This window comes from Leguminivora glycinivorella, chromosome 21, assembly GCF_023078275.1.
Source record: "Leguminivora glycinivorella isolate SPB_JAAS2020 chromosome 21, LegGlyc_1.1, whole genome shotgun sequence".
NCBI lineage: Eukaryota > Metazoa > Arthropoda > Insecta > Lepidoptera > Tortricidae > Leguminivora > Leguminivora glycinivorella.
The window spans coordinates 10,555,848-10,581,605 of NC_062991.1; the positions used below are offsets into that span (position 1 = coordinate 10,555,848).

Here is a 25,758-nt window from a genome sequence, read left to right on the forward strand (position 1 = left end):
TCATTTTAAATGACTTAATTAACATATCGTCAACGGCTTTGACAAGTCTCCCCGATAACCTGTTTATTATTTCCCACATTTTCTTTGGATTTTTGTAGTTATCACATATTTCTTTTTTCGTATAGTTATTTTTAGCTTTATTCATTAGTCTATTTGTTTTATTTCTATATCTCTTATACACTATTTCATTTTGTTTATTATTTGTATCCTTAAGATATATCTGTAATAGTTTATTTTTGGTACAAGACATTTGAATTAGTTTATCGGATAACCAGGCACAATTATTTACAGTTCTGTTAACAATTGGTCTCTCTATGGTACATAAATCGTATATCATACTAAATTTATTGACTATGAATTCATATATATCATTAGGACTTTGTATGTTGTATATAGGTGTCCAGTCGACTTTGACAAGTTCCTGTCTCACTAATCGGTTATCTACATGTTTTTGTACTAGGATTTCACCCGTTGATATACCCGAGATAGCTACGCCAGTAATAAAGTAGTCAGCTAGAGGTCAGCTATATTATAGTATGAATTTTTTGAAACGAACGTTTCTAAACAAAGGTATTGTTCCTTTTGTGTTGAGCGGGAGCTTCTGTATTTGCACGCGCTAAGACAACAAGAAGCAACTGTATCCTGATAATTGTAAGGTTCAAATCTGTACAGCAGCAAATTTGAGATAGATTATTTTGGAAATGTGAAGCGATAGACCACACCGCTATAGGTGCGAAAATACAGCGCTTCTAATACTTTGATACTTGATGGTGTAAGTATAGTACATATAGTTATAATAATCATCGGTAATATGTCAGTCTGTATAATAAAAATAACACGTTTAAACAGCGAAACTACGATTAAAAGGTTGATAAGCACCTGGCACCTTAAGGTGTCATCGCAAAGTGACAATAAACACTGATAAGGTTTTTCAATCTGACCGCCATTGTTATGTTTTGTTATAAATACGGTTTACGGTTTGTTTAGTTATTTATGTTATTTTATTTATCAAGACTTGTACCTAATATTTATGTAATTACTATTTATATATTGCTATATACAATTGTTGATTGTTAACAAAATCATTAATAAAAAATAACAGTGATAATATACGTGTTTCATTACTTACAGCACCACCACCAAGTATCAAAGTATTAGAAACGCTGTATTTTCGCACCTATAGCGGTGTGGTCTATCGCTTCACATTTCCAAAATAATCTATCTCAAATTTGCTGCTGTACAGATTTGAACCTTACAATTATCAGGATACAGTTGCTTCTTGTTGTCTTAGCGCGTGCAAATACAGAAGCTCCCGCTCAACACAAAAGGAACAATACCTTTGTTTAGAAACGTTCGTTTCAAAAAATTCATACTATACCAATATTACATAAGTCAAATATTATCAAAAGCATCGTAGTCAACTAGGAACCCTAGTTTCGCCATGTCTGTCCGTCCCGTCCGTTCGTTCGTCCATCCGTCCGCGGATAATCTCAGTGACCGTTAGCACTAGAAAGCTGAAATTTGGTACCAATATGTATATCAATTGCAAACCTGACCATGTTTCAAGGACGGTAATGTATGACCTACGCGATTTTAGTGTGCAATTTTAAATACATATGTGTAAAAATCGTGACTGTCATGTGAGTGTGACTGACGACATGTTATAATAAAACATGTCAGTCGTGGATATTCTAATCTAACGTATGAAGGCCCTAAGAAAGAGGAGTTAGCAAATTGTTTTTATGAGTATACGAGTAGGTATAGGTACAGGCACGCACTTTAATGGTTGATCCACTTCTAGCTCATTTTAAACTGGAACGTCATAGCTTAACTCTACTTCTAAATGTCCATTATAAAATGAGCTAGAAGTGGATCAACAATTAAAGTCCGTGACCGTACTACGATCATATCAAAAGTAGAACACAATTTTTTTACACAAAATATACCTAATTCAGTTGCATAAATCAAACTTTACACAGCGTTACTAATGGCCCCGATAAAATCGGATTAATACACGCATTATGGCCAACTGTCAAATAAATATACATCTTTATGTCCTTCACAGATAGATGGCGATAGCGGACGATTACGTGGTTGGGTAAAATATTATACGGTTATGTGGTTGTAAATTACACGTTATGAATTGGGTGGGTTATGATAGGCATATTTTAGTGAGTTCTTGACGCTGGAGTACCTTTTGAAAGCATGTTTATATTTTTTTTTACTTTTTTATGATTAGTTATGTCTGTCTTTGCGATAAACACAAAAAATACGGCACGGATTTCCAATATATTTATGCAGTTTTCAACTACCTATAGTCATGGTTTGGGTGTACCTACATTGTAAAAAAAAACGCAGTTGCATGCATCATGATCACGGAAAAACTCAACTCGGAAAAATGAAACTTTTCCGTGATCATGATGCATGCAACTGCGTCGAAATATCGGGAGCTCGACAAAAATCAAAAGGGTAATCACGGTCTATATCCCGGTCAGTATAAGTCTAATGCTTTTTAGAAGCTTTTTACCAATCCAAAATCTGAAATACTTAAAGCATTATTAACGAATGTCTAATTACGTGCGGGCATGGCGTCTCGGATTTAATTGTGGACCATAACTCACACCTCGGACGGGCCTTAAACGGAATACGTACACTTTTGCCAGGGTTGCCAAATTCTGTAAAATTTGCGAGCTGCCCCTCTCCGGTGAAGGAAACAACGTCCGGACTAATTCCGATAAGGGCTTCGGGTTGGAAAGTCAGATGGCGGTCGCTTTCGTAAAACTAGTGCCTACGCCAAATCTTTGGATTAGCTGTCAAAGCGGAGGCTCCAATGAACCGTAGCGAATGCCAGGATAACGCAAGGAGGATAATGTGATGATCTTTAAAATTGGCATTTGCTACGGGGTTCCACAGGGTTCGGTCATAGGACCATATTTAAACCTATATCTATAGTTGATTTAATTGTGGCCCATAACTCACACCTCGGACGGGCCTCAAACGGATACGTACACTTTTAGCAGGGTTGCAAAATTCATTGCAATATCTTTAAAATTGCCATTTGGTACGGGGTGCCACAGGGTTCGGTCATAGGACCGTATTTTTAGGTATACCTATGGTTGATTTAATTGTGGGCCATAACTCACACCTCGGACGGGCCTTAAACGGATACGTACACTTTTAGCAGGGTTGCCAAAATGTGCGATTGACATAGGGTCAGGTCATACAAAATGGCATTCGACAGAAGATCCTTAGCTCTAAAAGTTGTCGAGAGAGCACAGAATAATCATCTAGACAGTCGACAGTTTATAGAACTATAACAAATGACAAGATGTGGTATTTTATTATCTTATTTTGATGCTAACTTAACATAAACGAGATGTTAACATATGAATAGATAGATCCAGTAAAACCCATATTTGTAAATTTGTATGCAGCGTATAATGCTTACTAGTAGGTATTTGTCAATTATAATATCAATATAATTGTCACCTTGAGAGAATGGGAGAAGATCGGGCAGTCAAAAGGGCCTATTTGGGGAGACCGAATGGGTGCCGTCCTGCTGGACACCCAAAATATCGTTGGGCGGATAGAGTGGAGGTTGACCTCCGCGAGCTCAGCGTAGGCGAAAGCTGGCGCGGTACCGCTCAAGACCGAGCTGGCGTGCTCTTGTGATGGAGGCCAAAACTCATTTTAGGTTATCGCGCCACTCACCTAAGCTAAACTTTACTCTTAGTCTCAAGCGTCTCAACATCGAAAGTAAGTTCAAAACAACGTCTCTGCTTAGCCGTTTATCATAAAGATCAACGCCTATCTTCCTCATTACACGAAATCTGTTTAATAATCAAAGTATATTAACACATACCAACTAACAAACCACAAGTCTCAGGTACCAGCCCTACGCTCGTTTTTTCACCCGAGTCGTGGCGAGCTGATCAGATTAGCTCCCAAACCGGTTACTTCGAAATCCCGGGGAAAAAATAACAAAAAAGAACACTAATAACAACAAATAACGAGCGGTAGTGATGGGAAGAGATCATCGTGTCGATAATTTCTGAGGATTTTATTTTATTTTTATCATAGAATACAATTGTCTATTTTTCCGATTTTGAATTTGGAACTTTCTTTTATTGCTATATAGTTCTAAACTCGAATATATCCGCCGGGATTTACGAGGGTACATGTAAAATTTAGGAAATACTAACTTAACCTTTCCTTGTGCTCTTGCCAAAAATTCTTATGCACATAGCAACCGTAATAAATAATCAAGTTGAAATCATATGAAGCAGATCTGTTCCGAAAGATACCAAGGGTAAAAGCTCTAATAGAATTTCTCTCTCTTCTTTTTGCAGAATACTGTATGAAAAATACATAATTCGCTAATGACGATATTTATTTATTTATTTAAACTTTATTGCACAATTAAAAAAGTACAAATGGCGGACTTAATGCTAGCAGGCATTCTCTACCAGTCAACCATGGGCTAAACCGAGAGATTGTGTTGGTGCAGGGTCATAAAACAGTTAAGTAGAATTATATACATATACCTAAATTTGCCTAACTAGTTATATCTACATATACATACATAAATAATGCTAAATATAATAAATATACATAAAATACATATATAAAATAAAATAACCATTGTGAAACATCATGAGGACAACTATTGAACTTTTTCTAACAGGTGCTTGCGTAACATGCGCTTGAAAGACAATTTGCTCTGGGCCTGCCTGATGGAGAGCGGAAGATCATTCCACAGCCGGATCGCCTGCACAGTGAAGGAATTAGACATGAAGCCTGTGCGATGCTGGGGGACGATAAGTTTAAGACTACGGGTGGTTCGGAGATCAGTGCCGGGACGCGGAGAAACAAATTTAAATTTGGAACGAAGATAGTCAGGGGTAAAAGGGTCAAATAAAATAGAAAATAAAGTGCAGAGAATACGTAACGACCGTCGTTGTCGAATAGGGAGCCAGTTTAGTTTCTTACGATATGCTGAAATATGGTCGTATTTTCGCAGTCCAAAAACAAACCGGATACAGTTGTTGAGCAATCGATCGAACTTATATAGAGAGGCTTGGGTGAGATTACTGGAAGTCCACAGATCAATACAACAAGATGGCCCTTACAGGGCGACTCGCGGTCACCAAGCATACGACAAATCAGGTTTATAAAAGTTTGAACGCGTGCGACACCGATCAGTAGCGCCCAAGTATACGACCCGCTAACAGTGTCCGTGTCCGCTCGGGAAAAAATCTTAAATAATCAATTTTGATTGCAAACAATGGTCTCTTACAGCATAAAGTGGTGTGGCAAGTCTTCTAACACTTCTACATGTAAAAAAGATGGAATAACATTCCACAGTTAAGTCAAATTAATTATTTTGTTGAATATTGTTTATTGTCCGCGGAGTTCATTTATACTGGTCAATATGGTTGTGCTGAGCGGCGCCGAGGCGCGTCCATCCCTCTTTACCGAGTTAACAATGTGATATGCTATCCCTTTCACGTAAACGACTAGGCATGGGGCCATGTTAGTTTATGTCTGTTGCGGGAACTTCGTACTGCCGTTCGTACCATGTGCTACCATTTTATGAAATATAAAAGAAAGCAGATTTGTAATAGTGAATAATTATTTTATCTAGAATCTACAGATTCTAGATAATTATTCACTATTACAAATCTGTGATAGTGAATAATTATTTTATCTAGAATCTACAGATTCTAGATAATTATTCACTATTACAAATCTGTGCAGTCGCAGTGTCGTAACTAAATACCACTACAGACTCTACAAGTCTGTAGTGGTATTTAGTTCATTGATTCGTTTAGAATATTTAGTTGGTTATTTAACTTAGTAAACGTAAGTAAAAATGCACAGTTTAGTTATTAGTTACTAGAATGATTTTTATTGAGATGCTATCACAATTATCATCCTCCTTGCGTTATCCCGGCATCGGCATTCGCCACGGCTCATGGGAGCCTGGGGTCCGCTTTGGAAACTACTACCAAGATTTGGCGTAGGCACTAGTTTTATGAAAGCGACTGCCATCTGACCTTCCAACCCGAAGGGTAACTAGGCCTTATTATAATTTAATTATAATATTATAATTTGTTGCAAAACAAATTCACCACAGTACTGGTACCGGTACCATTGTCTATAATAGACATGTCCCATTCCCATCCCTACTGCTAATCATAAAGGCGCGCCATTATTTGAAACGACCAATGGCAGCACCGTGCGCGCCCGCCTCACCCCGCAAGGATTGGTGATTTGCGTCTCGAACAATATCGCTTGCATTTGGCTTCTAGTGGGGTGTTCTGTGTGGAAGTCACATCAGCATAATCCATGATGGGCAAAACGAGGGCTTGGACTAGGAGAATCTTGGTGCTAGATGGAAGAAAATGTTTAAATCGATAGAGACCTCTTAAAGTATTAGTCACTCTCCGGCTGACATCAGATACCAGGGGATCCCATGTAAGGCCACTGTCTATAATCAACCCTAGGTTCTTTACTTGCGGAACAAAAGGGATGGCTGTTTGTTCGTACTGGATCGGGGCTATTGTTGCTGCATTTGTCATGGAAAGCAAGCGCGTACTACCCAGTATGATGGCCTGACATTTGGTAGGGTTTACTGCAATGCCGAAACAACGTGACCAGGAAGCTATAAGGTTAAGATCTTCATTTAAGTCGGCGACAGCCCTATCCAGATCGTCAGCACTAGCCTGACTGTAAAGCTGTAGGTCATCAGCATACAGATGGTAAGAGCACTTAATGTTGCTTGTGATTAGATTAATGAAAATGGAAAACAGCAATGGAGACAAGATGCCACCCTGTGGAACTCCAGAAAGTAGTTTGCACCAATCAGAATGAGAGTTATCTGCACGGACTAACTGAAGTCGACCACGAAGGTAGGAAGCAAACCAATCGATGACAGATGAAGAGAGGTTCAGGTTTTTAAGGGAGGCCAGAAGTAAATCGTGATCTACCGCATTGAACGCATTAGAGAAGTCGATAAGGACCAGCACTGTAAGCAGCGAAGAATCCATACCGACCCTCACGTCTTCAATCACCTTGAGCAGCGCGGTAGATGTACTGTGACCACGGCGAAATCGATACGATACGTTCTTCTTTCTATTTACCAATTTTACCATTGGCCGAGAAAAGTCGCCCGCCAGATAGCCTGGAGAGAATAATTATGACGGGCAAAGTTGAAGGCACGAGACCTCAGGCACCTCCCCCTACAAGATGGTGTGCTCAAATTACTGGACACATACGATTAAAACTGCACGAGGCCATGCGCTTAGCGAGGAACAGCCTATGGAGGGACCTAGTCTTCAACAGAATGACATGACGTCACGATCCTCAGCATTGAGGGAACGACTAAAGAAGAAGAAGAGTCGCTTCTTTAAAGGCTGTCTGGATTAGAGATAATAAAATAGACTACAATATTAGAAATAAATACCTATTAACGGAATTGCAGGTTTTATATTTACTTGGCATAATTATAGCCATATGTTTTGCATTTATAGTCCTTTCCAGTGTCAATTAAGTTTAATTTAACACTTTCAGTGTTCCATTTCATTACAAATGAACCCGCCTAGCGGGTTCTTGACAGTAAATTTTATCGTTTAATGACCACTACATATTCAAGTTAATAGTTCCAATAGGGTTGTAAATTTGTATTATGTTACATTAAATAAAGGTTATGTTTAGTAAATACAACTCTTAATAGTCTACGAACGTTTCAATATATATTGTAGAAATTTAAACCTTACCTATGAAATACCATCAAAAAGAATACGGAATACACAATAGATATAGATTAAATATATATAACCCGAAATATCTTAACAAAATATCGATACAAAAATATCGACAGCCCATCCCTACAGAGGCGTAGCTGGACATTACACGAAAATGTAAGAATAGTGACAGATGATTATAAGCTTCGGATAAAACATACATAATTCCCGGTAATGGTAGGGACGTGATAATTCCCACCTTTGGAATCAATTTCACATCACTACGGGTGATGAAAGGGTTAACTAGATTTTGTATTTTTAGTACTTTAGATATCTGAGTTTTTTAATACTTTAATGTTTTTAGAGTAGGTGTCACTCTGGCTGCTTGTTGTATAATAGAAAAGAATGATGAAGGTGTAACTTCTCTAACACTAGGTTCACATAACTACGGGTGATGACAGGGTTAACTAGAAATTGTATTTGAAGTATTGTGGATATCTAGAGAGAATTTTCTTGTTTTCGGAGTGTGTAGAAAGCAGTATTCTATCAAAAATGACCTTACCATTAGAACAAGCATTTTATTTTAACATTAGTAAAATGTCACATCACTACGGACGGTAAAAGGGATAGATTTGTTTTTTTTTTTCTAGTTTTGAAAACTTTTTCTTGGTACTTACTGTAAGGAATTGTTTATCTACTACCGGCGCACTAAGTGAGGTTAAAGCCTCCGCCACACATAAAGCGTTTAGATAGCATTGTGTTAGCGGAGCGTAATGATAGCGGTGCGCCGGACGAACGCTGGCGTTCCGCTCGCAATCCGCGCTCGTTAGTTCCCGCCGGCGTCCGCTGGGCGCAACGCCAGCGTTAGTCCGGCGCATCGCTATCATTGCGCTCCGCTAACGCTCCGCCTACGCTCTCAAAACGCGCATGTGTGGCCGAGCTTTTAGTCACATCTTTTTAAGTTAATTTTTAGTTTTATAAGAAAATTATAAACTTACCAAAAACAGGACTAAGATCCGACTTCACCGATAATTTGCCCGAGTAAGGCTCTCCTGACTTTTCCTGAAACAAAAGTGATAAAATTAATTTTATGCAATAAATAATAAAACTTTAAAATATATAGGAGTTTCGCTGGCTTAGTTGAAGTCTTGATTGCTCAGTAGAGTGACCAGACGTGAGTTCAATTCTCACCCAAGGCAGTAATTTTAAATTTAAATGTATTCTAACCCTCTGTCGCTGATGTGACGTCCCAGACACCTTTTCACCCTTATATAAATAAATAAATATTGAGGACACCTTACACAGATCAACTTAGCCCCAAACTAAGCATATTTAGCTTGTACTATGAGTGCTAAGCGAGGATATACATACTTAAATAGATAAATACATACTTATATACATAGAAAACATCCACAACTCAGGAACAAATATCTGTGCTCATCACATAAATAAATGCCCTTACCGGGATTCGAACCCAGGACCGCGGCTCAGCAGGCAGGGTCACTTTTACTCAGCCAGACCGGTCGTTATATGTTGATATTAAAGTACATGTCACGTGACACGTCAGTGGCAGAAAGTTAAGCTTAGTGGCATCGATTGCAGTTTCTTCTTGGGAAAAAGTTAAAGTTAAAAATTCCATAATAAGTTCCGATAAAATAACTACTTCATGTCGGCTATATACATGCTAGACTAGCTCAGGGCACAGTATAATAAAGAGTACTATCGTACAGTATGACCACTCCCGCTCCCCGCTGAAAGTGCCGCCCACCCCCTCTCGGTTACCTGACAGTTACCGCCTGTCAAAAACGCGAACAGTCGACCTGTCATATCTCACTCATACAAGCATGGTACGCGTTCATCTACAGTGTAGATTCTACACGAACTTAGACTGTGTGCTAGGAACGCGCCTCTTTCATATATTTAATCGCCAGTGTCCGAGGTGTGCTCAGGGGGCCGATTTTTGAATCTCACGGCGTTCGAATTCAGAAAATTGTCACTGAAAATAATAGGCAATTCACCGTTTTCAACCGGTATTTTAGTGACAGTGAGACTCAAAAATCGGCCCCCAGGACCGGGACAAGTGGCGTACTAGAAGAGAGGCCTATGCTCAGCCGTGGCCGATAAAGGGCTGATATGATGATAATGATGATGATGGTATACATGATTAAAATAATCTAAGGGATTAAACTTATACAGAGTGTAACAAAAATGGTGGTGATCCGTTTAAGGGCGTACTCAGTATCGTATTCTTACCAGGAAAAAGTAGAAGCACTTTTGTATGAGCCGGGCCGCGCGAATCGGTCGAATCTCCATACAAAGATAAAAAATTTTTTTGCGGAAAAAAAATTTTTATCCTACTTTTTCCTGATGAGAATACGATACTGAATACGCCCTTAAACGGATCACCACCATTTTTGTTACACTCTGTAATTACAACTTTCATAAGTACATACATATTAGTAAATAGTAACATAACATCACGATAAAAATAACATGCTTAGTTAAACTTCACAAGCCGTATTTTTATTGCTATTAAAATGGTGATTAATTTGACCTTTGCTATTTCCATAGAAATTGTCAAATTAAGTGTCATTTTAAAATATCGTAATTATATTAGCATGGAATATAATAAAATTATGACAGTATATAAAGATCAAGTTGATCACAGATATAATAATGTGGAACCCGTTTTACATTAAAAGTATTAAAACATTTTAATAGGACTAGCGACCCGCCTTAACCTTAAACAATTGAGTGTATTACATGTACTATGCCTTCCTCAAGAATAAATAATTAAATGGGTGAATCAACTTTTTCTTGCCTGTTATTGCCATGGTTACGGTCCCCTGAATCACGCTGGTTTTATGCAAAATTATGCTACTTAAACTATACAAACATGCATTTTTCTGGTGTTAACAAGCCCTTTCCTTAATTTGCCACCTACAAACATGGACTACATGCATGCTTGCTTAATTTCAGTAGCATAATTTTGCATAAAACCTGCGTGACTCAGGGGACCGTAACCATGACAATAATAGGCAAGAGAAAGTTGATTCACCCAATTATATTGGTAAATAGATGAAAATCGCATGAAAATCCGCTCAATAGTTTTCGAGTTTAAAACGTGTATTCGAGACTCAAGGTCATCAAAATTTTAGGGTACTTCCCGTTGACTACAATATCATTTACACTACAAGTACAAAAATATACCTTTTCAGATTCAGATTTCATCCAAGTTACAGATTTTTTACTGAACTTACTTTTTGTCACAAATATTTTGCCAAAATGACCTCCATAAAAATAATTTCTTACTTACGTCCTTTCCTTATCAGAATGTTATAATAGCCGATAACGAATCGGGTTTCCGCTTACATTAATCCAAATGCCGAATTTCCTCTATTTGTGTCATTACCGAACCAATGGGCCGTTTGAAATCTCGACACCTTAAGTGATATTGTCGGGGGCGTATTCTGAGTCGCTCGACAATCGAAATGGACGCTTCGATATGATTGCGTGGTTATGAGACAATTGATACATAATGACATAGAGATAGCCCGGAGATGGAGAGATGACATAGTCTGCCAATAGGCTGGCGAGAACTGGATGCAGATGGCAATGAACCGACAGGCGTGGAGGAATGGAGAGGAGGCCTATGTTCGAAGACGGGCGCTTTAAAGGCTGCTATAGATAGATAGACATTAATTTTGCATGGGTCAGAAAATTTTGTCTAAAGTCAAATCTAAAGTAAAATTCTGTCTAGAAAATCATATTTAGAAGCAACTTGAAATATAAATGGAAGCTTTTTAGATGTCTTAGAGAAATGTGTTACACGTTCTTTGAATCTAACCTAGAACGAAGTTAATAGAAACAATTATCAGTTCATTCTAGGAGATGACGGATTTCTTGGTCACAGAAACAACTAATTTTGTAAAGCAAATAATATGAACTGGTCGCAACCAGCTATCGATTCTATAGAAAACCACAGAGTGAAACAGACTACTTCTTCTCTGTTATACCAATACACAGTGATTTGGTTAGCACAATTCTTACAAGAGTCGTAAATAATTATGAATTATTGATGATGACTTCATATTTGGCATAAGATTTAAAGTTTTACAAACTACTAGATTCTGATGTTTTCCTGTGGAGATCCTCAAGTAAAAAAATATTTGACTACCACAATTTTGTCGAAGGCTACCACAACTCTGAGAATAGTGCCCCAGACAGACATAAGGACCCGTAATTGGATGAGTCCGAATCAGTTAGCCCCACTTGCACGTGTTTACCCCAAACAGGGGCACATCCCTATTGTAATTCACTCAAGACGAAACGTCTTAAGCGCCCTTGACTTTCACTATACATACGCCGTTTTAACACGTAGATAGTTTTACCTAATTTGGAAAAGGTCGTAAGTAGAAGGCGTTTGTAAGAGAGATAGGTCGTTTGGAAGATAATTTTGGAAAAGTCATAAGTGGTGCAACTTTGTAAGTGAGATAGGAGTTTTAATAAGTAAGAACTTTTAGCTAATTTTGAAAAGGTCTTATGTAACATAGATTTATATAGAGGATAGGACTCTTCGGAGCTGATTTTGTATATTTTTGGAAAAGTCATAAGTAGTGCAACTTCGTATGGTTGATAGGATGTTTTAGAATGGAAAAATGGTGGAGTATCAGGTTTTTTATATCGGTCATTATTGGATGGATGATTGGGTTTCCATACTTGTCGGCGTTTGGCATTCCTGGACATCGTGTTTCAATTGTTTTTACGTTTTCGGGGGAGTATTTGTTTTTGGGGGATAGGTATGTGTAGATAATGTTCGGTGTTTTTATTTGATGGGCTGGGAATAATAGTTTGAACAAAACAGCATTGAAACAATGCAACAATGTATGGACTGAACTGGTCTGAAATAACGAAATATTCTTATTTTTATTGAAGTAATAAAACAATAACGAGAAATTAAAATAAATCGTATTTAGTAAACTTTTAAACCTCGAGAAAGTTCTCAATTCCTATAAGGCTAGTGCGTAGACTAAATTAAACCGTATTTCTTGAATATACTAAGATAATCCGGAGCGACTTACAAACAACATATGTAAAGGTAATAATCATTTTTGATATGATATTGATATAACATTACTCATTACATCTCGCTCACACCAATACCTGAAACGAGAGAAGCACTTAGGCTAACTAAATGTGTATTTCCACCACAAAAGGGGCCCTTTCCCTTCAAGATATCAATAACGAATATTTAATTAGAAAACTCAACTCAACATAACTTCGTAATAAAGAATACGGGCTCTTTAGTCATAGAACGCCATATAGCAAGTAATTTTTAAATTTCGAACGCTTTTAGATCGATATATGATAACGGATTACCACAGATTACATACGATTATGATTACATACGATTATGATTATAGATACGCAGAGAAAGTAGGCAGTGAAAAAAAAAACGTAAAAAGGTGTCTAGACACGGCGTGATTCCCACAAGTGCAACCGACCATGCGTGCAGTAGGGTTGGCACGTATGGAAAAAATAATTAAAAAACAGTAAAAAAAAAACATTGGAAAATAAGCTGGTAATATAGTGTGGATCTGTTTGTTCTTAATAGGGCTTTAAGAGCACATCGATATCATGTTCTGTACAGGAAAAGCTAACTGAAAAAAGTTTAACGCAAAAATATTTTTTTTTTATGGGGCAAACATTCTGTTTCCTTATCAGAAATCCTTGAAGGGAAACTACTATACCTATTATTATTGTTACATCCTGTGTAGTACAGTCAGTAACACACTTATGAATACAGCCAAAGTGGCAAAAATATGTATACACGACTTTAATGTACAGTCAACCAATTGGTACCCTAGGCCACTGTAGAACTGTGTCATAGTGACGTTATAATTCAAATTGTAAGATATCTCTTACTGCTTGTCATTTTGACATGGTTGTAGAGTGGCCTAGGGTTCCAATTGGTTGACTATACAAGCAATAAAGTCCTCTATATTAAAACAACGTTTGGAATACTTCAAATATGGAACCCTATAAGTAAAATAAGTGTGAAAGGAAGGAAACATTTGATTGACCAGAACAAATGTTTGTGGAGACCAATCAACTTAGGATCGCGAGGGGATTTGTTTGTCAAGACAAACAAGTTCTTAAGAAAATATAGTGGACAATTGTCGTTGGTAAGATTCTGCTTGATATAAAAATATCCAAGGAATATTAGTTTTTATTTAAATATATTTTATTTGTTTGTAAAAAAAGATATGACTTTTTCGTTTTTTATTGTGAATTTCATCTTTTTATTTAACTTTTTTTTTTCAATACAAAATACCGGAGACACTTTAAAAAGTAGGTGGCATTTAGGGCACACAATATATTTTCCATAAAATAGTACACAAATATCTTGTGTACTATTTTATCGGAAGAGGCTTCGTTTACATCCTTATGACCACCTAAGCCGATCCGATACCTATATCTCACGGCGATTACTACTCAAAACGACCGTGGAGTATATTTTTTACAGTTGTAACGAGCTGAGAACCCTGAACCGGCGCATTATGCCCGCGGCGAACAATTATGCTCCTTTTGGATCGGACAATTACAGGGCACCAGAGGGCGCTAACTGCCTTGTTTGACTCAAGAAATGTTCCTCATATATTTGTTTAGTTTGGAAACCACTGGTCATTTCGTCAATAAAATATAAAAAAAAATTTTTTTATTTTGTAATGGTACTTGCTAAACCATTTTTTTTATAACGGAAGAATACAAATTATGCTCCTTTTGGATCGGATAATTACAGAGCACCAGAGGACGGTAACTACCTTGTTTGACTCAAGAAATGTTTCTTTAGTTCGGGAACCACTGGTCAATTTTATCAATAAAATATTTAAAAAAAAAACATGGTAAATTATGCTTAAATATATGTAAAACCCGTCTTACTAATTTTTGGTTTCAATATTACCAGATCATGAATAAGCTGTAAAAATGATTAACCGCATGTTACACCGAGTAAGTATAATACGGACATCGATATCCAAAAGTGACAGCCCTAATAGGGCACGTTCGGAATTTTTACAAACGGAAGCGATGATTAAATTCTTGTTTCGGCAGCCATGTCAAACGCGACATGGCGCCCTGTCAAAACACTAGGTTTGGAATTTAATCAGCTATCGGCGTATTGCCATTTGTTGTGAGCCTAATGGTAAACTTTTTAAAATGGACTATATGTTAGGTACATGTTTGTAAAAAAACTTTTTTTGTTAGTCTTTCAAAGGTTTCCAATCCCTAAAATAATTATAATCGCAATAAATAAAGGCATAACAATCTCTTAAAGACTTAAACATAACCTCCAACACTGGTGTTTGGGGTGTCCATGAAAATGAAAAATGAAAATGAAATGAAAATGAAATATTTATTTTTCAAGTAGGCATATTACAATGCGCATATGAACGTCAAATAAAGCTACGCCGGCTCTAACCCTACGCCTCAGCCTCGAGAAGATTTCAGTCCCCCCTCAGTTGGGAGGGGGGTATCCACTATGGGACCGGCAAGAAACTCGGCGGGCAACTTCTTTTCAAAACATTACATCTTATAACTAACATGCATTAAATAACAAGATACAATTTAACCTGCAAAAGTATTCATCAAAGAATATGAACAGACTAGGTACTCTATGGAAATTAATTTCAATAAATTATATTATTGCTTAATAATACGTCGTTCTTCTTCAGAGAAAACATATCAAATTGTCACAGAAGAAAAAGATAATATGAATCTCAATGTCATTAAATATGTAATTTACCTACACAACATAAAATATAAAATATTTGATGTGCTTTCTTATCTGAACTGTGTCCTCTATACATAATACAATTATTTTAATTGCTATTCGTTTTTTGTAGTTTCTGGTTCGGGCCATGCATGTTTGTCTGTCAAATAGTCCTCGACTCTGTAATAAGCCTTTAACATCAATGTTTTTTTTAAGTAGTTCTTAAGAGCTGGGAGGGGTAATCTCAAAGCAGTGTCAGGTAACTTATTATAAAAATGAATGCATTGCCCAACAAATGACTTCTGTACTTTACGGACACGAAACTTCTTTATGGCAAGCTTATTTTTGTTTCTAGTGTTATAATTATGGATATCAGAATTCTTAGTGAAACAGTCTAAATTCTTAACAACATAAATTATACTATCATAAATGTATTGGGAAGCTACAGTTAAGATATTAATTTCTTTGAAGAGTTCTCTTACTGATTCACGTGTTCCTAAGTTGTAAATAGAACGAATGGCTCTCTTTTGTAATACAAAGATAGTCTGTATGTCAGCTGCATGGGAGGCAGTGATCGCTTACCATTAGGCGACCTGTCATTCCTGTCAGCTCGAATGCACCCGATCGCATAAAAAATGCACCCTTTAAAAATCTACGTTTTATAATTTATATAGTATTTGGACATTATTTTGAGAAGGGACCTTAAACAGGCACGTAAGGTAAGTATATAATGAATGGACACAAATTAGACGTAAGCGATTGCTTTAAAGACGAAAAGACTTTTTTTTTATACTACGTCGGTGGTAAACAAACATACGGTCCGCCTGATGGAAAGCGGTCACCGTATCTGTGGACGCCTGCAACTCAAGGAGTGTCACATGCGCGTAGAAACTTGCAACATTTAGAATAATTTAGATGAAATGTGAAATGCGGAGTCTAAAGACAGATGTTAATGTGAAACATTAAGTATAGAGACAATTTCTTGTGCATTGATAAAAAGTAGATTTTTAAAAGTTAGCTGATTCCTTAGTTTTCTATTTATTCCGCTCTATTAAACAAATATTTGAACTTATCCCATTAAGGGATACATTTCAGTTAACTTTAATGATGTTACATAAATGCTTTGCAAAAAATATCAAAGTCATAATTTAAAAAAAAGCTTAATTACTTCGACACCGTTGTTCATAAAATATCCTTTGGGTCGTGTTTTTAATTACATCAAGATATGTCTCTTCATACAATGTTGCTAAAAAAGCACTAATCCACATACACACTCTACTTTCGAACTTGAACCGCGTTTTTAAGGTGCAAAATCGATATGTACAAATTGTAGAAACAATAATTAGGGTTCCGTAGTCAACTAGGAACCCTTATAGTTTCGCCATGTCTGTCTGTCCGTCCGTCCGCGGATAATCTCAGTAACCGTAAGCACTAGAAAGCTGAAATTTGGTACCAATATGTATATCAATCACGCTAAAAAGGGCAAAAAAAAATGGAAAAAATGTTTTAATAGGGTACCCCCCCCCCACACATGTAAAGTGGGGGCTGATATTTTTTTTTCATTCCAACCCCAACGTGTGTATATTGTTGCCTAGGTATTTAAAAATGAATAAGGTTTTACTAAGATCGTTTTTTGATAATATTAATATTTTCGAAAATAATCGCTCCTAAAGGAAAACAAAGTGCGTCCCGTCCCCCCCCCCTCTAACTTTTGAACCATATGTTTAAAACAATTATTTTGAACTTGATAGGTTTAGTAGTTTTTGAGAAAAATACGGAAAACGACGGAACCCTACACTGAGCGTGGCCCGACACGCTCTTGGCCGGTTTTTTTCTACGGCATGTGCTAATGATAAATACAGGACTTTAAAAGGACAGGACCTAGCCAACGTCACAATTGAATATTTCATGATATATCTTAGCTAGCTCTCCCTACCGCTTTTCTGTAGTGGCGCGACAGAGCCAGACTGCGTTTAAATCGCCACGTAGCGTTAACGATTTTCACATATTTAAGCCTCCGCCACGCATAAAGCATTTTGATAGCGTAGCAGAATGCGCGCGCATTCCGCTCGCAGTCCGCGCTCGTTACGGCCCAGCCACGACATTGGTCTAAGCGCGGCAGCGGTGAGCGGCAGCCATACGTGCGAATAAAAAGTCCCATCGCTGTGTCTCGCTCCAATGTATGGCCGCCGCTCACCGCTGTCGCGCTGAGACCAATGTCGTGGCTGAGCCGTTAGTTCCCGCCGGCACCGCACCGCTATCATTGCGCTCCGCTAACGCTCCGCCTACGCTCTCAAAACGCGCATGTGGCCGAGCTTTTAAAGTCACTTAGACAACACCTCGGACACTGACGATCAAATATATGAAAGAGTCGCGTTCCTAGCACACAGTCTAACGGCTCAGCCACGACATTGGTCTAAGCGCGACAGCGGCGAGCGGCGGCCATACATTGAAGCGAGACACAGCGATGGGACTTTTCATTCGCACGTATGGCTGCCGCTCGCCGCTGCCGCGCTTAGACCAATGTCGTGGCTGGGCCGTAAGCTCGTGTAGGTGAACGCGTACTATGCTTGTATGAGTGAGATATGACAGGTCGACTGTTCGCGTTTTTGACAGGGTAACTGTGAGGTAACCGAGAGGTGGTGGGCGGCACTTTCAGCGGGGAACGGGAGTGGCCATACTGTACGATAGTAATAGTACTCATTATTATACTGTGCTTACACGAACGATTGTCACCTCGGCTAGAGCCCGCTGTAATTGCAGCATTTGCGAAAGGTGGAGACAAATTCAATAGAATATCCATGCCGACTAACTGCGATGTCCATGTTAATTAGATTATCGATAAAAAAACGATATACGGACGTGTCGACACGATAAGAATTTAACTTTTATTTTACCGAAGGGTATGTTAGCTATCATGTCACAGTGAATGCATGATATATTACGCGATAAAAGAAAAAAAAGGCTTATAATATCCTTTGTAAACAATTTCAACATCAAATAATTCACGGAAATATTTCACGGAAGTTTAACGTGTATAATTTCAACATCCATACTAAAAGGCCTGATTTGGACGGCGTGCGAACTCGCATGCGATTTTAGTTACATTGCGGACTGTTGAACTTACATAATACAATTCTGCACAGCCATCAAATACCGCAATGTAATAAAACTCGTATGCGAGTTCTCGTACCGTCTAAATGGGCCCTAATATTATAAATGGGAAAGTGTGTGTGTGTTTGTTTTTCCGTCTTTCACGGCAAAACGGAGCGACGAATAGACGTGATGTGTTAAGTGGAGATAGTTGAAGGGGTGGAGTGACATAGGCTACTTTATGTCTATTTCTAACGCGAGCGAAGCCGCGGGCAAAAGCTAGTATGTATATACTTTCACGTTTGTAATCTCAAAAGACAGAGCTCATGAAACTGCTTAATTTCAGTAGCACTCTTACACTCTTCACATAGTTTCATTACACTTATATTGACCGGGATATAGATCGTAAAATTACCTTTTTAATGAGGGTAGATCGCGCTGTCTACGAAACTTTGACATCCGCCCGCCGTCTTCAGTTTCCCGTGATCATGATGCATGCAACTGCGTCGAAATATCTTGATCTCAATAAAAATCAAAAAGGTATTCACGGTCTATATCCCGGTCAATGTAACTCTTAGCAATGAGTTAAAAGAAAACGAAATAGCCCTTAGTCCACACTGTAATTGAACCCATGACCCACAGTTGAATTCTACAACACCCAAGGGAGGAAAGGAGGTGGTGAAATTCTTAGCCCGTTACCACACGATAGACATTTTTATTTATTAAAAAAAAAGTTTTATTCAGCTCTGCACTGCCGACAATGCCATCTATCAATGAAATGTGATCTGAGCCGTTTCTTGCTTTACTACTTTATGTCTATACTAGCTTTTGCCCGTGGCTTCGCTCGAGTTAGAAAGAGACAAAAAGTACACTATGTCACTCTCCATCCCTTCAGCTATCTCCACTTAAAAATTACGACGATACGTCGCTCTAGTCGGACAAACAAACAGACACACACACTTTCCCATTTATAATATTAGTATGGATTTATTGGTTCATTTGTAATTTATTGGTAACAAATATGGTTCTTTGTTATGTATGTTACAACTAGCAATATATAAATGTATTTTATTTCCGTGTTTTTGCGTAACAGTGATACAATCGATGAATCGATATTCCATACATTTTAATCGATAAGTTTGTATAATTAATATCTATGAACAGAAAAGGCAACGGTTACTAATCTTACTATGCACTTCATATTGAAATAGGGCAAAGAATTGAATTAAAATGTCTTTTGCATGCAATTTTATGACTAAAAATGGTAGCTACTATACATATAAAGATTAGTGCAAATGTACCTACCTATTTTGTAGTTCATAAAAATAATAATGTTTAAAAATTTAAAATTCACGTCGCCTTCTAAGTCTTCAAACATACATTTTAGACTATACATACAAAAATACTGTAATTAAGGAAAAGCAACAATGATTTATATTCAGAATCAACATAAAATTATAAAATACTAAACGTAATTAAGGAATATATATAGAATAAAGAAAATAAAGTAAAAGCTATGTCCTAACTTAAAATTAACTATTATTTATAAGAAACAAAATTAAAGATTCTTAAAACGTCGAAATACAAAGCAAAATATGTATCAAAATACGAATCCAGATTTATATTATATATTTCGTTTTATAAGTATAAATAAATGCCAACGTATATCAAAAATATTATCGTCAAAAAACAAACTTTTATATTTATATATACACTAGCCTTTGCCCGCGGCTTCGCTCGCGTTAAATTCGAAAATTGCTGAATGCTCCATACAAACTTCCACCTCCCATTCTAAGGAAGTGGGGGGATATAAAGAGACAAAAAGTAGCCTATGTCACTCTCCATCCCTTCAACTATCTCCACTTAAAAAATCACGACAATACGTCGTTCCGTTTTGCCGTGAAAGATGGACAAACAAACAGACACACACACTTTCCCATTTATAATATTAGTATGGATGTAAGTACCGACAGTGCTCATAAAACAATACACCTTTGTCACACGCACCTGCCATGACAATTGTCACACATGTGTACCCACCTCAGCAATAATTGTTCAAAAATATCCTGTCCTTTAAACCTACTACCTTTATAAGTATAATTGATGTCCAATACTATTATACCTTAAGAGGGTAGGGGATATTCTCCGTATAAACGTAGCCCACAAATTCCTTTCTGAATATTGGCATTACTTAAAATATTTTTATTCAATTTGATATATGTACTTTAATAGAGAATTAGATCCTTTTGAGTCGTATAGTTGCATGCAAAAGACATTTTTATTCAACTCTTTGCCCTATAGCTATATATTATAAGAGCATAAAAAAATCACTTTTATTAATTTTTACAATAAGTAATTAAAACTCGAAAAAATTTGGAGACATTGCCTTTTGTCATTGTTGACTGTAGATTGGAGGCGGGTACCAGTACCAGGCCAAAGAATAAAACACTATTTTTCAGTTTTCCATTTGCTGCGTTGGTGTGTGTGTGTGTGGTGTATGGGGAGCAGCGCGTGCGCGCTCGCTCGCTGTCTGTGATGAAATAAAGGGTAAGTAAAGAATCTAGTAAAGATAGTTTAGTCTTCGTGAAGTGCTTGGCTTGAAGGAAAATAAACAAATATCTCTATATTATTAATCTTATATCTATGTAACCCTACACCCTACCTATATCTATTATCTAACCTACGTGATCGTTATACATTATTTACAATTTTTTGGGGCTATTTACGACAGTCATCTATGGCAGCTACTTTCATTAAATCCTTAAAGCTCTATATAGTCATAAACACATAAATTTCATGATCAAAGCAATAGGAAACTCTTTAGTCAATTAAACGTATAAAATACGTACAAATAAGCCTAGAAATAAGACTAAACTAAATCTAAAACCTAAGTAAATCAAAAACTAAAAAAATTAAATTAGGTATAAAAAAAACATACTGGAAGAGGAGGAAGACTAATGATTGAAATGATTAAAACACAGAATGGTATGAAAATAATTTCATAATGTCAATATCCAGGGAGGAAAACGAGGCCTTTACATAGAGAATCCTCCTCTATCCCCTTAAGCCTACAATTTTACCTTTATAATTGATATCCAAACCATTATGCCTTAAGGACCTTAATTACCTTTATCTTGGCATCTGACAATCCAAGATGGCTGCCGATCAATCGATTATACCCCTAATTACAATAACGCAAGAGTCGAGATATCGAGATATGTCCAGGAGAATGACATATGAAACTTGAATGTGTTTTTTTCACGTTTTATTGCTACTGATACTTATTTTTATTTACTTTTCTATACGTTTTATTATTTAAGTAAGAAAGGTGAGTATTCTAATTGAAACTGTGAAAAGAGTTCTAATTTGACGACCGGTCTGGCCTAGCGCGTAGTGACCCTGCCTGCTAAGCCGCGGTCCCGCGGGTTCGAATCCCGGTAAGGGCATTTATTTGTGTGATGAGCACAGATATTTGTTCCTGAGTCATGGATGTTTTCTATGTATATAAGTATGTATTTATCTCTATAATCAAGTATATCGTCGCCTAGTACCCATGGTACAAGCTTTGCTTAGTTTGGGGCTAGGTTGATCTGTGTAAGGTGTCCCCCAATATTTATTATTTATTTATTTAAATAATAGGTAATGAATGTGATCTGCACAATGTTTATCAATTGTTTTATCTGTCACGATTTAACATGTATGTGACAAAGACAGACATACCGATAGGTGATGAAATACAACCAGTGGGCTATTTAACCACAGTGGGAATTGACACTTGACACTGACTATTGTGTCGCTTAACTTCAAAACTGGGTAAATCCATTCTGCTATAAGGTTGATTATCTTACAGATCATATTATATTTGTTATATATCTCTATTCAACCTTAAAGCAGAATGGATTTACCAAAGTTTGAAGTTAAGCGACACAATTCCTATACCTATTTCTGCCGGCGTATCATGCTTCGAATTTTATCACTTATCCACGTGGATAAGACATCTGTCACTCTCACACTGACATACTTGCCAAAGCGTGACGGATACTTTATCCACATAGATAAGTGATAAAATTGGAAGCATAATACGCCGGCTGTGTTGATAAGTAACATTGTCAGACAGCGTCAATATTTCCTTGTTGAACAGGCAATGAAAGGCGAATGCCCTGAAAGGCCCTGCGAAGTGTCCATGTCAGGCGACAATTCATCATCCTCCTTGCGTTATCCCGGCATTCTCCACGGCTCATGGGAGCCTGGGGTCCGCTTTGACAACTAATCCCAAGATTTGGCGTAGGCAATAGTTTTTACGAAAGCGACTGCCAAGTTAGACTTAAGGGTCCCCCCCACATCTAGCGTCTCGCGAGCGTCGCGTCGGGCCAACTGTACGGGCAAAGCCTGTGGTGTCCGTCGCGTCGACGCGGCGTCTTTTTCCACACAGTTGGCCCGACGCTACGCTTGCGAAACGCTAGATGTGGGGGGACCCTTATTGGAATTAGTCCGGTTTCCTTACGATGTTTTCCTTCACCGAAAAGCGACTAGCAAATATCAAATGACATTTCGCACATAAATTCCGAAAAACTCATTGGTGCGAGCCGGGGTTCGAACCCGCGACCTTCGGAACGAAAGTCGCAGGTACTTACCGCTAGGCTACCAGCGCTTGTCGGGCGACAATTGTCACTGTTAAATAGGCCACAGGCCGATATGTTCTGTCACGTTATTGGTTGAACGTTATTGGTTGAAGAAAACAGTCTAAATCAAATTTATAATAACCGGTTATTCAAAAAACTCGTATATTTTGCGTGTCTGTTCTCTTACCGTCAAAGGCTGTCTGAAAATATACCTTAAATCGTGGATATAAGTTTAATATATTGAAATTGGACACCTTATTATAAAGGTCATTTAATACATTGTAGCTTCCGATGTCTCGTACATTTAATTATATAAATTTTGACCTGAGGTTCAACTTTTTTTTTAAATTATAAATGGGCTTACTCTTGGCCACAGACTAGCCAAAGGCAAAGACGTGGCCTACGATGGAGTGAGCTCTCCCAGAAGATGCCTGTTCACCCTAGATTTGAAGGTTGCCGGGTTATATGAGCTCGGAAATATAATCGGGAATCCCTGTCGTTTTAATTCCTACAGAGCAAATGTATAGTGGCGTGTTGGTGGCGCCAACTGCAAGTACAACATACAATCTATGTATATCATTATTGAACGAGATAAACCTCATGTAAACAAGTCGTTTAACCCAATCTTGACAACGGGAACGGGTGTGATTTGTATGTCTTCCTGATAAGCGATAAGATAACGCGTACATCGATCCGTTATTGAGGATTATTGATGATGGATTTTATAAGTTTGCACAGTTTTGGTAATGCTTTTGCAAACATTGATATTTTTCATGAATATTGGGGGACACCTAGCCTCTTAGAATTGATAATATCTACTCACGTCATTTGGATTTTCAAATAGGCGGTCTAAATTGCTTTGACATAAAATTAATCAAAAATTTCCATACTTCGCTATGTAGCCACAGCGACTGCAAGCAATTCAGAGGTGTGTAAGTTCGTAGCTCTAGCTACTGGAAGCATGTGAGTGGTTAACTATACGTAGAAAACATCCATGAATCAAGAACAGAGATCTGTTTAAGAGTTCATCACATTAAGAAATACCCAGGAGTCCATAGGCTTCACAGGCAAGGTGGAGTGGCCTCCTAATAGGCAAGGCCGGTTTTCATTAATGATAAAGGGAAGAACAAGACAAAATCACGTTCACGTGATACTGAAAATATAATACATACATATAATAACGCCTGTGTCCCATAAATTGGTAGGCAGAGCACATGAACTACTAAGTTTCAGTGCCACTCTTGGCAAAAGGGGTTGAAAGAAATCCAAATTGTGACATTGCAGTGACAGGTTGCCTGCCTCTCGCCTACGCCACAATTTAACCCTTATCCCACAGTCGACTTCTACGACACCCACGGGAAGAAAGGGGGTGGTGAAATTCTTAACCCGTCACTACACGTCACACACCACGAAAATATAATATGCACCCAGAACTACTCCAAATATTTTCATAAACATATCTATCTATCCTGTCCTGGGTACGAACTCAACGTAGCCGAATGGCACAAACGCTCACGAAACGAAACGCTCATAGATATTTATCTCTATCGCTCTTGCGTATTGGCGCGTTTTTCGCGGCGTTTCGTTTCAGTTTCGCGTCGCAGAAATGCCATTCGGCTGGTGAGCGTCACAGATATCGCTGGTGCGAGAAAGCCCTGAAAGACCTGTCCGCACTCGGTGTGCCCAACTTGTATGAAGTGGCACAGGATAGGCCAAGGCCAACATTCATTTGGGTCGCTGACCCAGTGAAGTTACGCCGGGTCTTGCGTGGGCCGACAGTCGCGCGACTGTCGCCGTAGCGTCTCATACTTCCATATCGATAAGGTTTGATTTCGTATGCGTCGCATCGCCGTCGCGCGGCCATCGCGCGACCGTCGCCCACGCAAGCCACGGCGTAAGTAAGTAGTAGTACAAACTTGTCACGTGATACTGATATGCATCCAGAATTTCTCTAGCTACCTACTTACTTTTGAACTTTATCAAGTACATACGCAAATGTTCATGTAACATGTCCAGTAATAGCCACTTTGCCGGCGTATCTAAATCCCCGGACAGGAGTGATCGATGCAGCGATAACGTTATTTGTAAGATATGGTTACGATTTGACACGTTGATAGCGCGTCGTGATGCGTTTTATAAGGGTTCCTATGTTTCTTTCTTTGATAGTTACAAGTATTCATAAATTCAAATCTTTGTGCTGACTGGTTAAGAATTTCACCACCCCTTTCATCCCGTGAGTGTCGTAGACGTCGACTGTGGGATATGGATTAAATTGTGGCGTAGGCGAGAGGCTGGCATACTTGTCACTGCAATGTCACAATTTAGTTTTGTTTCAAGCTCTTAATTGCCAATAGTAGCACTAAAACTTGAATAGTTTCATGTGCTCTGCCTACCTCTTTATGGGATACAAGTGTGATTGTATGTATGTATTCATAAATAAAAATTACCTTTTCTTACTAGAATACTTGGTTAAAAGAATCGTTTGGTTTGGTTAGGGGTAAAATACACAGAAGTGACTGTCTGACAT

The 25,758-nt window shown here is 37.9% G+C and overlaps 1 protein-coding gene across 4 annotated transcripts in view; it reads right to left on the bottom strand.

Annotated features, from left to right (window-relative positions):
* Positions 1–25,758, bottom strand: part of LOC125237359 (protein pangolin, isoforms A/H/I/S) — a 257,665-nt gene that overhangs the window by 148,753 nt on the left and 83,154 nt on the right. For 3 of the 4 annotated variants that reach the window (XM_048144361.1, XM_048144360.1, XM_048144362.1), the window contains exon 3: positions 8,744–8,807. The exons of the other annotated variant lie outside the window; for it this stretch is intronic. In XM_048144361.1, the coding sequence (XP_048000318.1) occupies positions 8,744–8,807 (64 nt within the window). The remainder of the gene's footprint in view (positions 1–8,743; positions 8,808–25,758) is intronic. 4 annotated transcript variants of the gene reach the window in all.